At 39.8% G+C, this 15,479-nt stretch overlaps 1 protein-coding gene and 1 non-coding gene across 3 annotated transcripts in view; one reads left to right on the top strand and one right to left on the bottom strand.

Annotated features, from left to right (window-relative positions):
- The window catches only part of PLS1 (plastin 1), a 126,780-nt gene that overhangs the window by 53,704 nt on the left and 57,597 nt on the right, over nucleotides 1–15,479 (top strand). For both annotated transcript variants that reach the window (XM_069563409.1, XM_069563419.1), the window contains one exon: nucleotides 14,742–14,847. In XM_069563409.1, coding sequence (XP_069419510.1) covers nucleotides 14,778–14,847 — 70 coding nt within the window. In that variant the 5' untranslated portion in view covers nucleotides 14,742–14,777. The remainder of the gene's footprint in view (nucleotides 1–14,741; nucleotides 14,848–15,479) is intronic.
- Nucleotides 11,448–11,634, bottom strand: LOC138431076 (U2 spliceosomal RNA). The gene has a single exon (XR_011253520.1). It is a non-coding gene; the product is annotated as a U2 spliceosomal RNA (small nuclear RNA).

The following is a 15,479-nucleotide window of genomic DNA, read 5'->3' as shown; positions in this document are numbered from 1 at the left end:
GACATGAGTCTGAGTGAACTCTGGGAGATGGTGATGGACAGGGAGGCCTGGCGTGCTTCGATTCATGGGGTTGCAAAGAGTCGGACACGACTGAGCAACTGAACTGAACTGAACACACACATACACAGAGGGAGAGCAAAAATTAAACAAAAAGGAGAAAGACACAAATTTGCAATTACTTTGGGAAATTTACAACAATGAGAAAATTCTCAGTAACTGATAGACAAAAAAAAACCAAACCAGGAAGGGTTTAGATGATTTAAACAGTATTAAATCTTTTCTATGTACAGAAAAGAAAGAAAGATCTGTCATTTCTAATGTCCATACCCAAAGTTTATTTCAGGCCAATTTCTTTGAGAAGCCATGTGATATCTGATAATGTATAGAAATGCTATTATAAGAATAGATAGAGTTTTATTTATTCAGCCTCATTTCTAAATCCTGTGTGCCATGCATCTTTCTTATTCCCTTTGTATGCTGGAAGCACATTACTGTTCCACACAGCAAATTATAGTATGAGTCCTACTGCGGTCTGGGTTAAGTATCCCTTTGGAAATTTCACTAACTTACAGGGACTTGATGCCTGAGGGTACCTATTTTGGGTCGAGCATGGGATAAACCTGCAAACATCTTGTGTGTTTATTTTATTTTTTTTACTCTGAGAGACTATGTAAATTACTTTTTTTTTCCTTCTGCCTGCACTGAGTTAGTAATTTCCTGATTTTAATGATTTGTTGACTTTGAATGTTCCTTATTGTAGCTAGATTGCCGTGCCCTGCCTCATACCAGAAATATTTGTCATTTCTCGTACTATATTACTACTTAGTTTATTATCTCCAGTTAGAAGCGACTTATGAGAGAAGTAGGAAAAACCTTCATGGATAAAGAGAAGGAAAAAAACAGTACAAAGAAGCCATAGACTGGGAGGCATTTAGGCTATGAATATAATCTCAATGCTGATGATTGCTGTGGGAGCAACTGTAAACTCACTGACACACTGAATTTCTGGGATTAGGTGTGGTGGGGGTAAATTACAAATTACGAAAAAATAATGTTCCTTATCTAAGTGTAACTCTATTCAGAAAATATAATTATGGTTAATTTCTTTCCCAATTCAGGATGTCCAAATACTCTATCCTTTGAGGAAATGACACCCACCTTTCTCCATTTTCTTTTTGTAAATTATGTATGTCATTGCTCTTTGTTATCAGTTTGGACTCATTGTTGCAAGTAACAGAAAGCCAGTTTAACTGGCTTTAAAATACAGTTTCAAGTAGCTAGAAAAAGCACAAAGGCTTTAGCATGGTGGAATTCAAGATTCAGCCCTGCCAGGTGTGGTGTTTTCTCTTTACTCATCATCTCTGCCTTCTTCTGAGTCTTGGTTTTAGCTTCATTCTCAGTCCTGGGTTCTTTCTTCATGGAGGCAGAATGGCTACGGATGCTCTGGCCTCTACATCCTCATCAGTAGGGATCCAGGGGAGTGTGTAGGCCCCCCACTACAGAAAGTTTCACAAAAGCTTTCTTCCGTCTTGTTGGCTCCAACTGGGTGATATATGCCTGTCCCTAAACCAAATCACTGTGGCTGAGAAGCATGATGTGCTGATTGGCTTGGACCCGGAGCTTTGCTCAAATGTCATGGACAGATTATAGGGAACGAGTAGAATCCCCCAAATAAAATTAATGCTGTTACCCAAAGTTCAGAGACAGTTGCCAGAGAAGAAACAAAGCATATGGAGAAAATAATACTTGAAGTATTGATATTGTAACACAATATGATAGGGACTTGGGTAACACTTTGTATTGAATTTTCTCAGCCAGAGAAGTCCTAAAGTGGGGGTGGGGTTGAGGGAGAGTAGATGGGATATAAATAATAAATGAGAAGAAAAGATCCTGGGATGGTGGGCAGATCCAGTTACCTAAGTAGGAATGTGATTGATGGGCTCATGACCTGCTGGCCCCTCTTCTCTGAGGAACTGACCCTTGGAAATGCCCCTCGTTGGGATTAACGATGTTGTGAGTGGTGCACAACTGAGGTTGCGTTTTCATACAAGGGACTAAATATTTTCCTCTGGCCCTGAGAATGAGCTAATTTGTTTGGAGTGTTTCTAGAGAGACACAGCATTTCCTCTGAGGCCCTTAGAGGGGCCAAGTGGGATAACTTAAAATTAGGGAGCTGCAGAACCAAAATTAATAGACCAGAGTTCTAGTTTGATACCCCTGGTGTTAAATGTTCTGTGTTGGGTTCTAAATAATGGTTATGTGGGTGTGAAGTGAAGTCGCTCAGTCGTGTCTGACTCTTTGTGACCCCATGGACTGTAGCCTACCAGGCTCCTCTGTACATGAGATTCTCCAGGCAAGAGTACTGGAGTGGGTTGCCATTTCCTTCTCCAGGGGATCTTCCTGACCCAGGGATCGAACCTGGGTCTCCTGCACTGGAGTCAGACGCTTTAACCTCTGAGCCATCAGGGAAGCCCTGGCTCACAGAGGGGCAGAGCTTTCCGTGCCCCTTGGACAGGCTGCAGTGGAGGAGCTGAGTCTACACCGTGGAGGCATGGCGGATCCTTTAAAACACCTGTCCGGGTGGACCTGAGGGCACAGGGCAGGAGATGAGCTGTACATATTGTCCTCTCTGCCTAGGCTAGTGCTTTACCACTTCTGCACTTGCACCCACTCCAAGTATTAGGGTTTCAGAACTGAGCCTGCACTTATTTGGTTTTAGTCAGAAATAATGAGGAGAACTCTGATAAGGGCATTGTGAGAAAAGACCAAATTTATTATTATTTTTTTACACACTCATTTAATCATTCAGTGAGCAACACAAACTCTTCATAACTACTCATTCAGTTGCATAAGTCAAATGACTTTTGAACCTCTGTGCTTGAGTGACTGACTCCCATACACAAAGTATTGAAGGTCAGAATTGTGGTGCCAGCAGCTTCTGGTGTCTGTCCTTGGGATAGTTATTTTTTCCAAGTCCTTCTGTATAATCTGCTTTTTTGGGGTCTGAGTCAACGTTTGGACTCCAAATACTTGTTGACTCCCCACATGCTTTTACATAGGTATTTTGATTTGGGTCAGGCCCACCTCTGATTTGCACTTTGTTTTAATAAAGAAAGAGAGTTTTGCCACAACATGAGTCCTTCACCTGCTAAATGCTTCTCTGAGAACTCCTGTTTCTGTCTTCTTCAAAAGTTTTAGGCCTTTTTCTCTCATTCTTGTTTTCTCTCCAATGCGTATGTTTGCATGTGCTGTGTACATACACATGCATGTGTACACAGACACACACACACAGACACACACACACAGACACACACAGACACACACACACAGACACACACACAGACACACACACACAGACACACACACACAGACACACACACACAGACACACACACACAGACACACACACACAGACACACAGACACACACACAGACACACACACACACAGACACACACACACACGCACACCCTTTTAGCCTTCTTGTATTCTACTCCATATGCTATGATTGCCTTGGCTACAATTCATCCGGAAAGTTCCAACCCAGGATTATATATGATATATACTGAATGACCCTACAGTAAGTGATATTTAGTATAGAAGAGGAGCCTTTAAATCCAGATTAAAACAGAAAGTGAATTAGGAGTTGATTCTAATTTGTTTATCAGAGAGACGTAATCATAAGATTACATTGTCATTTACCCCAAAATCAGTTTTAATTAAGCTTCTCAGGTGTTTATAGTTGAACCTGGTCAGTATTATATTGAATGTTGTTTTAGAAGAGACTGACTCTTATTCATCTTTAAACCTCATTAGTCCAGTCAAATAATCCTTATTCATTGAGTACTTGAATGAATGTAAGCTCCCCAACTAGAGGCTTCATAATGGGGCTTTGAAGTAAATGGATGTAGAAAGATCCTGGTGGAAATTCTAGCAGCCACTCAGCGCTCAGAAGCCAACCCCAATTCCATGCTTAGGTGTACAGACACACAGAACTATGGTGAATGTAATTGAGGCTGGTCACGGAGGTGACCCATGCAGTGAGTGGGGACAAGATGTATACAGATTCTCTCTGTTCTCTACTTTGCTGATGGAGCTGGTGATGAACAGGAAAGCCTGGTGTACTGCAGTCCATGGAGTAGCCAAGAGTAGGACATGACTGAGTGACTGAATTGAACTAGGAAAAGAGTTGGCAAAAATTACTTTGCAAGATTTAAGGGAAAGGTTGACTAAAGATTATTTTGAAAGATTTTGAACCCATGTGGGTTCAAAATTTCAGTGCCATCTTTGTGCCTCTAATACACAGCACCACGAACAGGTGCTCATAAGTCATTGTTGAATAAATAATAAGGAGGTGAGAGAATGAGGACTGGTTACTGAGATGCGGAAACCCCCACTTAGTCTTTTCACCCATCTGTTGGTGACACATTTCCCATGGACTGTTGTTTGGTTTGGCCCTTTTTTGACCTAGTACCATCCCTACTCTTGGGGCTTCTCTGGTGGCTCAGATGGTAAAGAATCTGCCTGCTAATGTAGGAGACCTAGGTTCGATCCCTGGGTTGGGAGGATCCTCTGGAGAAGGGCATGGCACCCCACTCCAATATTCCTGCCTGGAGAATTCCATGGACAGAGGAGCCTGGTAGGCTTCAGTCCATGGGATCACAAAGAGTTGGACATGACTAAGCAACTGACATTTTCACTTTTTCATCCCTGCTCTGTGAAGGGAAATATCGCTATTAATAAATTTTACTAATCTTTTCCCATATATATAATATGATAAGACCATGGGGAACACAAAAAGAAGAAAACATATATCTTTTACCTGCAAAGAGACAGCAATGATGTTAGGAAGATAAGAATAAAATAACAAAATGTGACTATTACAAGACAACACATATTCAAGAATACAATAATGAATGTATTATTGTATCCATCGCCATCACAATAATGTATGTATGTATCTTATGTAGACAATACAGAAGAGGCAAGGAAAAGACAGAGGTGCTCATATCTAAGGCAGGTGGGAAGGAGTTAAGGACATGTCGGGAGTGGTGAGTGGACTGTTGGTTGAGAGTTAGGGGCAGAAAGCATGTTAACTTGGTAGTGTGGGGAGTAATGAGATGGTTAAGACTTGGAAAAACTAAAGTGGGGAAGAGCCCCAACGTTAAGATAGCAATGACAATATTGTTATTTTTTGTCTTGTTTGTTTTTGCAGGAGATTGGTAGGCCTCCCTTTGAGAGGTCACAAATGAGTCAACTTGGAGCCAAACCCCTTCATCCCAGGTGTTAATCCTGGCTTAACTCTTCATAATGGTGTCTAATTATGTTTTCTAGGATGGTACAGGCACTTAGGAAGTTATTTAGCTTATTTGAGAAAAAAATAATTGATAGTAACCATAATAATACATAAGTCACTCAGTCGTGTCCAACTCTTTGCAACCCTGTGGACTGTAGCCCGCCAGGCTCCTCTGTCCGTGGGATTCTCGAGGCAAGAATACTGGAGTGGGTTGCCATTTCCTTCTCCAGGGGATCTTCCCAACCCAGGGATCGAACCCTGGTCTCCTGCATTGCAGGCAGACGCTTTATCCTCTGAGCCACCAGGGAAGCCCTATAGTAACCATAACTACTATTTAAAAAAATAGTTTGGGGGTTAAAAAATTCTAGCTGTTAGCAATCAAATTAATCACTTTTTAGGAATGTTTACCTAACATGTCTGCTCCTGTAGACTGAATGAGGAAGTTGAGCTCAGTTGTGTCAGACCAGAAGGATGCTCAGGGAAAATTTGAATTAGTGTATCCATTAAAAATTCTTTCTGTCCAAAGGGCTATCCAGGTTGGTATGTAGAGTAGGAGACTAATATTTAACAAACTCAGTGGTATCCCAATTCACACTTCTATTAGTGAGTCGGTGGACTTTCCTGTTAACTAAAGAAAGCCTGATTTGAAAAACTGAACAAGTTGATACGGAACATGAATGTTTGCTTTTTACAAAATGAATGATGCAGTGAAATGCGATCAGGAAAAGGCAATTGCTGGAAATATTACAGACAGATGAAAATATTTTTCCAGATTTCCTTTACACTAGAAAGAAAACTCTTCAATTAATTTATATTTCTTTGCTGTTTACTTTTTCACATAGGGATATATTCCAGTGACCCTGTGATCTTTCAACTGTAATGGAGCATTGAATACAGAATGTAACAGGCAAAGAGGAGGGCTGTGGTGGGAGCTAGGATCACAGTTAGTGAAGAAGGGAAGGAGGGGACACCAGCAGAAGGTACTGAAATGCCCTGGAACCTCTGATCCTAGTCACTTCTCTACAGAGACACTATCAAGGCTTTTACCATAAAAAAGGTAGGAAAGAAATATCACATTTCTTTATATTCTATTTTTTGACCACGTGACTTAGGGGTTCTTAGTTCCTGGACCAGGGATTGAACTGATACCATCGGCAGCAAAGAGTATGGAGTCCTGACTGCTGGACAGCCAAGGAATTCCCTCTTTGTGTTTTTGAAAGCAACTTTGTTTTGACTGTGATGCCTCATCCTGCCTGAGTCCTGTCAAGTCTTAGGCACCTGGAATCTGTCCATCAGCCTCTGTTGTCTTGGGATCTTAGAGTCGGCAAAGGCTGGGAGGAAGTGCTCCCATCCTTGGTCCTTCATCCTCTGAGGGGGCCTGGGAAACACCCACTGGCTCAGCCCGTGAGTCCCTCCAGCAGAGGTGCTGTGGCACTTCATCCCTTCTCTCTGCCTTCCCTGGGGCTCTGTGCTCACATCCACGGCTTCCCGTCCATTTCCACCAGGATAATCTTTCCTCCTCTCCATCTTCCTTAGAGGTGGTCTTCTCCTGCTGCCCCATTCCCAGCACAACCAGCCTAAGTGAGCCCCAAAAGGCTTGTGCTTCTGTCCAAAGACTGAAGGGACCACAGGTTCCAATCTGCTTTTGCCTTCTGGGCTGCCAGAACTCCTAAGACAAGATTTAGTTATTGCTTTTTGAATGGGGTGGGAGAATAAACACAAGTTTATATTTCAATAAGTTATTCTGCCCCGATATTATTAACTATTTTTATTGCTTATGATTAAAGTAATAAAGAGATTTTCCCCCCCAAACCTTGAGGGGCTTTGGGAAATGTTCTCCTTTCCAAAACATATTCTTTTGTTATCTTTATTATTTTTACTGAGTTTAAAAACTAAAGTAATGAGTTATTTAAAACAGATATTAAAAGTTAACCATAATTGTTTCAAATTTATCATTAAAAAAATATATATATCAGCTCTAGCCTGCAGAAGTGTCCCTTACCTCCTTCTCCACATGCATGCGTGTGCCAAGTTGCTTCAGTTGCGTCCGACTCTTTTTGACCCTATGGATTGTAGCCTGCCAGACTCCCCTGTCCTTGGGATTCTCCACGCAAGAATACTGGAGTGGGTTGCTATGCTCTCCTCTGGGGAATCTTCCCAACCCAGGGATCGAATCCACGTCTCTTAAGTCTCCTGCATTGGCAGGTGGGTTCTTGGCCGCTAGCACTACCTGGGAAGCTCCTTCTCCACAAACACTATTCTTAATTTGTTGTGTCTTTCCCATGTGTTTTTAAGTTTTACTACAGATGTATGGTAGGGTAAATGATACGTAAAGTATTCTGTGTTTTATAATTTACAATAATTGGTATACTGTATGTATCCTTTAGCACTTTGCTTTTACTATTTTTTTAAGAAGCAGGTGGATGTCGTTTGTTTATTCTACTGTTTTATAAGTATTATGTTGATTAAACAATCATGTATTTTCCCATTATTCAACTAAAGAAAACAGGCAGTTGCCCTTAAGCTATAAATACAGTTGGAATAATTTAACACCTTGAGGGTTAGTCACTCATACAAAAGTGTCTGTTGGTCCTCAACCCTTTCTTCAAAACTCTGTGTGTGTGGGAACTACCTGTGATGCTTGCAGTGAGAGAATAGGGATAGGGATATTAATTGAACTGTATGTAGAATTTGAGAGCTTAGGTTAAGAAACTGATTTGTTTTTTAATCTTTTATTTTGTCTGTCTTCCTTGGGCAGGTTATCTAATCTCAATAGTCTTCTAATTTACATTTTAAGGGAGGATGTTTGTTCCATCAGTAGAAGAATAGGTAAATGGTGAGCTTATTGTGTGAGGAGAATAGCATAGTTCCAGCCTCATTGAAAGTCCTAAGTATTTGCCGTCAGTGTTTACAATACTAGAGAAGGGGGAGTGAGGGCAGAAGGGAATTTTGGAAGATGGACGAGGGGGAAGGCGGCGTGCCCTGAGTCAGTGGCTCCCTCAAGAATTCAGAATCTCAGGTGACCCAGACCTAGGCCCGCAGTGAGAGGAGGGAAAGCAGAGGAGCTGGGAAGCCAGAAAGTACCACTGAAGACAGCTTTGGTCCCTCACAGTTTCGGCCTTTGGGATTGGTAGAAAGGCATCAAAGTCTTGGTGCTCTCAGAGTTGTTTCTGATGCCTTTTTTTCTGAAACTGTCCAAGGAACTTTAGAACCTGCCAACCATAAAGAGCTACTTAGGCTAATTTTGGTAAAGCTTTTAGAGGTTCAAGGAAGCTAGAAATTTGAGGGAGGAGAAAAGATCAGATCCAATTTCATCTAAATTAAGAAGTCCATTTTTAGAATATACTTTTAACTTTCCAAACTTATGTTTGGTTGTGTCAGGGTACACTTAAGAATTAAGACAGGAAAGAAAGGTTTTACTTGGTGAAAGAAGGTGTTATTTAAAATTATATGGGCTTAAAAAAGAAAAAACAGGGGGAAAGAAGAATTGAAATTATTGAAGATGTGTAGGACACATGTCAAAAGCCATGGGAAGATATACCTGTCTAGAAAATCCAGCATAACCTTCCCTGTTGTTGGGTCTCTGACAGTGATCCTGGCTGTCTCTGGGCTCCTTTTTATAGGAATGACTTTGGAAAGCTGTGCTGTTCTGAGCTGTCTCAGGCATCCAGGTGGGTGAGCGTCAGTGCCAGGTGTTTGGGTACCAGTTAGTGATGTGGCTTCATTTCTAAAACTGCAGAGTGAACTCTAGTGACTCTGTGTTTTAGTGTTTCAGGATTGGCAAGTTATATGCCTGATAAGTATGAGTTGACCTAGTTAGAAGTTTTTCCCCAAAACTTTACAAAGAATTTTACAGAGGCTGATTTCTTTTAAAATGCAAATTCTTATTTCACAGGTATATATGCTTCATATATTACATAAATTATTGTATGATTATTGGACAGTTACACATTTATACATTTTATGGTTTGATATCAGATTATATTGGGGTGACTTCAGAACGTACTGGCCTAGAGGAAGGAATAAGACACAGTAGGGTTCTGCTACAGCTAGGTTAGGAGCCTCTGAGAGTTCTTCACTTTGGGACACTGAGAAAGTTATTCAATCCTCTGAACCACCCCTTTGTCAATTATAAAATGAGGACAGTGCCTGCCTTATGGAGTCATGAGGAAAGAGAATGGACACAAAGCATTTAAGAGAGTGCATTAATCATCTAACTATGGGACTAGTGAGAAAAATAAATATTGGGCTTACTAGCTATAGGGTCATTGGGGTTTTCTTCTAAAATGTTACATACTACTTTGAAAATTTAATTCTCTTCTGTAAAGTTTTAGGGGCTTTCCTGGTGGCTCAGACAGTAAAGAATTTGCTGGCAGTGTGGGAGACCTAGGTTAGATCTTTGGGTTGGGAAGATTCCCTGAGAAGGAAATGGCAACTCACTCCAGTATTCTTGCCTGGAGAATTCCATGGACAGAGGAGCCTGGTGGGCTACAGGCCATGGGGTCACCAAGTTTTAAAAAGTCTGTGCTATCTTATTGTAGCAGAAACGTTTTCCCATGGAAAAACATCATAGTAAGCACTTTATTTGGGATCATGTAGCTAGAACAGTTTTTTATACATCAAATTCAACAGCTGTATTTTCTCAGCCAACAGTGTGTTACTCCTGATAAGTTTATTGTGCAACATAAAAATGCTTGTTAAGGTACACTATGTAGTGTACTTAGTTTTTTGCGTTGTACTTGATTATCATAATTTTGCAAAAATCTAGAAAAATATTGATACTGTATGCATGAGCCTGCACTTATGAAAGAGGCAATATGTTTTCCATTAACCATTCTACTGCTAAATCTTCATTCCTTTGTAGAAAGCTATACATTATTTTGCTGTTTTAATCATAGTATTTTGCCTCTAAGGAAATATGAGGCAAATATTACTTAAAATTGTAACATATAGTATAAGAACTATATATACTAATCTTATTGTCTATCAGTGTTCAATAATGTATACTTTCAGACCACTAGTATTTACCTTATTTGTTTCCATTGTCTTTCCACAATTACTTCTTTTTTAAAAAATGTTTATTTCTGACTGTGCTGGGTCTTAGTTATGGCATGCAAACTGTTGGTTGCAGCATGGGGGATCTAGTTCCCTGACCGGGCATCAAACCCCGGTCCCCTGCATTGGGAGTGTGGAGTTTTAGCCACTGGACCACTTGGGAAGTTCCCATCACAACTACTTCTCTTGTTTTTCAGTTATTTTTGATTTTGGCCGCCTTTAGTCTAAAAAAAGTGACTAAAAATATGTAATGAAAAATAAGCCCCCTAACACTTGGCCTCCAATTCCCCATTTCCCCTAGAAAGGCAATCACTATTACCTTTCTTTGTATCCTTCTGGAAATGCTTTTATAAATATGCAATTGATATAGCTCCCCCTCCCCCAGCCATACTTAATTTTCTGCTCCTTGTTTTGTTCTTTTAATAATATATCTTAAAGGGACTTCCTTGGTGGTCCAGTAGTTAAGACTCTGTTTCCAATGCAGGAGGCAAAGATGCTATTTCCGGTTAGGGAACTAAGATCTTGCATGTCGCGGCCAAAAAAAAAAACAAAAACAGAAGAAGAATATATTTTAAAGATTGTTCTGTGTCTATTATTTGCTTCATTTAAATACTAAAGGACTTGTATAATGCTGCAAACTTCTTTATACTTATAATAACATTTGGGTAAATTGCTTTTTCACTAATTTTATATGCTGGTTCTGCTGGATTATGGGAGAATAAAAATATTTTATGTAATTAACAAGTGACATACATTTAAATAGGCAGAGTTGACTCATTGGAAAAGACTCTGATGCTGGGAAGGATTAGGGGCAGGAGGAGAAGGGGACGACAGAGGATGAGATGGCTGGATGGCATCACTGACTCGATGGACGTGAGTCTGAGTGAACTCCGGGAGTTGGTGATGGACAGGGAGGCCTGGTGTGCTGCGGTTCATGGGGTTGGACATGACTGAGCAACTGAACTGAGCAAAGAATAGAACCCCAGGTGTATTTGTTATTTCATATGCAAGGTCAACACAAGGACCGTTAATTTGCAGCATTTCTGTGGAGTGCAAATGCTAAAATTGGACCACTATTTTTAAAACTTGAGGCAAGGGATAGAAACCATTCTGAATATGGGAAAGGATATGCAGAATGACCAAACCACAGAAGCTGGAAGCCAGCCACAGCAGAATTAGCATTTTGCAGACTGGGAGGTTATTCTTAAATGTCCTAAAAGGACTGTTTCATCTCTTTCAACACAAAATACTACACTTGATCTTAGCCAAAAGGCCGAGAAGCGATCTTTCAACACAAAATAAGCAAACGTTCTAAAAGTGAGAATTCAATAAAATGTGAATATGTACTTACTGCTAACACGTAAGAAATTGCGGTTACTGCCTTTTTCTTACTCTACAGAACTGAGCTCTTCAGATTTTTTTTAAAAAGTGTAGAATGAAATAGAGGGCAATGGTGTGGGTATGTATTTAAAACTAAACAATTAATTACATATTTAGTTAGAATCAGGCCCCAGAGTAACTGTAAGGTATAGAAATCTGTCATTTTGCAACCTACTGAATAGGAGAACAAATTTCCAAGTGATAGGACTGATAAGGGGTTAATATCCAACATATATAAACAGTTCATATAACTCAAGATCAAAAAAACAAACAGCCCAATTAAAAAATGAAGATAAGAACTGAATAGACATTTTTCCGAAGAGGAATTACAGGTGGTCACAGCCACATGAAAAGATGCTCAACATCACTGATCATCAGGGAAATGAAAATTAAAACCAAAATGATATATCACCTCACACGTGTCAGAATGGCTATCATCAAAATGACCGCAAATAACAAATGTTGAAGAGAATGTGGAGAAAAGAGAACCCTCGTACACTGTTGGTGAGAATGTAAATAGTGAAAGTGAAAGTGTTAGCCACTCAGTTATGCTGACTCGGGGACTCCATGGACTGTAGCCTGCCAGGCTCCTCTGTCCATGGGATTCTCCAGGCAAGAATACTGGAGTGGGTAGCCATCCCTTTCTCCAGGGAGTCTTCCTGAGCCAGGGATCAAACCTGGATCTTCCACACTGTGGGCAGATTCTTTACCATCTGGTGGAAGCCCGCCATGGACAACAGTAGGGAGGTTTCTCAAAAAACTAAACATAGAAGTACCACGCCGCTGCTGCTGAGTCACTTCCGTCGTGTCCGACTCTGTGTGTCCCCATAGACGGCAGCCCACCAGGCTCCCCTGTCCCTGGGATTCTCCAGGCAAGAACACTCAAGTGGGTTGCCATTTCCTTCTCCAGGAACTACCATAAAACCCCCAAATTCCACTCCTGAGTATATAACCAAAAACCCCCCAAAACGCTTTCCGAAAGATACTTATACCTCAGTGTTCCTAATAGTTTTATTTGCAGTAGCCAAGATATGGAAGCAGCCTAACTGTCCATCAGTAGATGAATGGCTAAAGAAGATGTGCGCACACATACACGCACACGATGGGATACTGCTCAGCTGCAACAGAGAATGAAGTTTTGCCATATGCAGCAACCTGGATGGACTTGGAGGGCACTATGCTAAGTGAAATAAATCAGAGAAAGACAAATACTGAATGATATCACATACATGTGGGATCTAAAAAATACAATAAACTAGTGAATATAACAACAAAAAAGAAATGGACTCCCAGATTTAGAGAACAAACCAGTGGTTACCAGTGGGGAAAGAGAAGGGCAAGGGGCAACACGGGGATAGGAGATTAAAAGGTATAAACTATTAGGAATAGAGTAAGCGACAAGGATTTATTGTTCAGCACAGGGAATATAGCCCATATTTTATAATAACTGTAATGGAGTATAACCTTTAAAAATTGTGAATCACTATATTGTATACCAACTGTAACAACAACAAAAAAAATGTCTTTTGAAAGAACAACAAAAGTCCTAAACAACTTGGTTTACAGATCATGAATGACAAATACACTGTACTCTTTAGAGGGATTCACATAATTTAATATGATGTTTAAGTAATCAGTGAACATTTTAATTCAGTTATTTCAAAAAATTATGTTTCCCCCAAATTAGAGACGTTCAAGGATGATGTTGAACCTCTTATATAAATATGTGTATAAAATTTTTTTTCCTACTTAGCTTCAGTGCTTATTTAGTTCATTTTCACTTTCTGAAATACACATTAATTAGGTGTGTATAAGAGGTATACATAATTTGTATTCACCTTTAGCTTTATACTGAATAGTCAAACCACAAAGTCACTTTAAAAATAGAAATTGCCTTGTTACATATCAGGAGTATTAAAAATGTAAGTAATTCTTGGGAATTCTCTGCAGTCCAGTTAGGACTTGGCGCTTTCACTGCTGTGGCCTGAGTTCAGTCCCTGGTTGGGGAAATAAGATCACTGCAAGCTATGAGGTGTGGCCCCCCCCCAAAAGTCAATAATTCCTCGAGATATTTATTTGTAGTAATAAACATGGATATGTACAGATATTTATCTATAAGGCTGTTCATTGTAGTATTCATTTACAATGTAAAATTGGAAGCAATGCAAACACTGTGAAACAAGGGATTTACTAATAAAATTATTATGTGGCCACTAAATATTACGTTGATACATATAATATATTAGCACAAAAAATTATACTCACATTTTCACACCCCAATAAAGGTACAGGTGCATTTGAAAAGCAGACCAGAAAGATGTAGATGACAAAAAGTACTAGCTGATATTTCTGGAGAGTAGGATTGTGGATAAGTTACATTTCTGATTTGGGCATTTGTTACCAATTATTTTCTACAATGACTATTATATGCCTGCTTTTCTTACAATCCAGTTTTACATCAGTTTTCTTTTTTTTTTTTTGGTTTTAGTTTGTTTCTCCTGCTTGGAATAAGAAAGGCCCCACTAATCTGGGAAAGACCTTGCTCAAGGAAAGGGAGAGGAGGTGGCTGTAAATTTGAACGTTTGAGCCACAGGCTCCATCCCGAAATCATTAGCCTCTCACTTACATGATTCACATCCTAAAATTTTACCTTTAGACCACATCCTGAGTATTTTTAAATGCTATACTTTTCTCAACTTGAAATGCTTATTTTACTGAAACAGTGAAGTCAAATGGAAAGGAAAATTATACAAGCCATCGAGAAATGCCCTTGCTTTGGATAAGCAGAGGGTGTGAAAAACCAGTGTTTCTTCCCTTTACTGAATCTCAGTTATTGTCTGGCTGACCTGTTGGGAAAGAGTGTTACCAGGGAATCTATTCCTACTTGTTCCTTGTCAGCCTTACCTCTCAGGTGGTTTCTTCTGGATGCTTTACTGCCTGTGTCCTCTGCTCTTGTTTAGATAAATGTTTCCAAAGGGCTCATGTTCTTTTTTCTCACATTGCTTTTTCCAGATATAAAGACCTGAAGGTAGTCTTTCCTATTCAGAGATGGAGAACAGTACCACCACCATTTCTCGGGAGGAGCTGGAGGAACTACAAGAAGCCTTTAATAAAATAGGTATGCTTGAGAAAAACTAAATACACAGTTACTATTCTGCTGGATACCAGCCTTCAGGAATGGAACAATGCCTTCTATTGCTTCTACTGCCCTCTAACCCCCAGATGTATTCTCTTTTTCTTTTGTGTCCCATCTGGGTTTCACTGGATTCTTTCTTTCTTTCTAAAAGATAAACTAAGACTGGCTTGAATTTCTGGGAGAACTGGACTTTGAATTCTTTGATCATTTCTTTGTAGAGAATACTCCAGGTTAATGAATGACAGTGTAACTGAATATGCTTAATGTGATCTCCTCATTACAGAAAAAAATATGGAAACACTTCCTTGTGTGTAAACTGAACTCTGGCCTCCGTGTGTTTGTCATGAACAATAACAAGTTCTGACTTCATGCAGAGTATTTTAAAAGCTCGATATAATTTTTAAAGACCATATGTCTTATTTTCCTCCTCGCTTGTGCATAATTTTTTTTAAAGTATTGTTTTTAAAGGCGGCATGCCTTATACTTCTTTCACTTTTATTTATTTATTTATTCTTCTTTCACTTTAAAAGCCATCCAGTGTTTTGTCTCTATGTCATTTTGACAGCTTGGTCTTTTTCTTCCAAAAAACTCCCCCATCCTCTGATGGATCGTGA

The sequence above is a fragment of the Ovis canadensis genome, chromosome 1 (genome assembly GCF_042477335.2).
Source record: "Ovis canadensis isolate MfBH-ARS-UI-01 breed Bighorn chromosome 1, ARS-UI_OviCan_v2, whole genome shotgun sequence".
Taxonomy (NCBI): Eukaryota; Metazoa; Chordata; class Mammalia; order Artiodactyla; family Bovidae; genus Ovis; species Ovis canadensis.
This window is presented reverse-complemented; position numbering and strand designations above follow the sequence as displayed.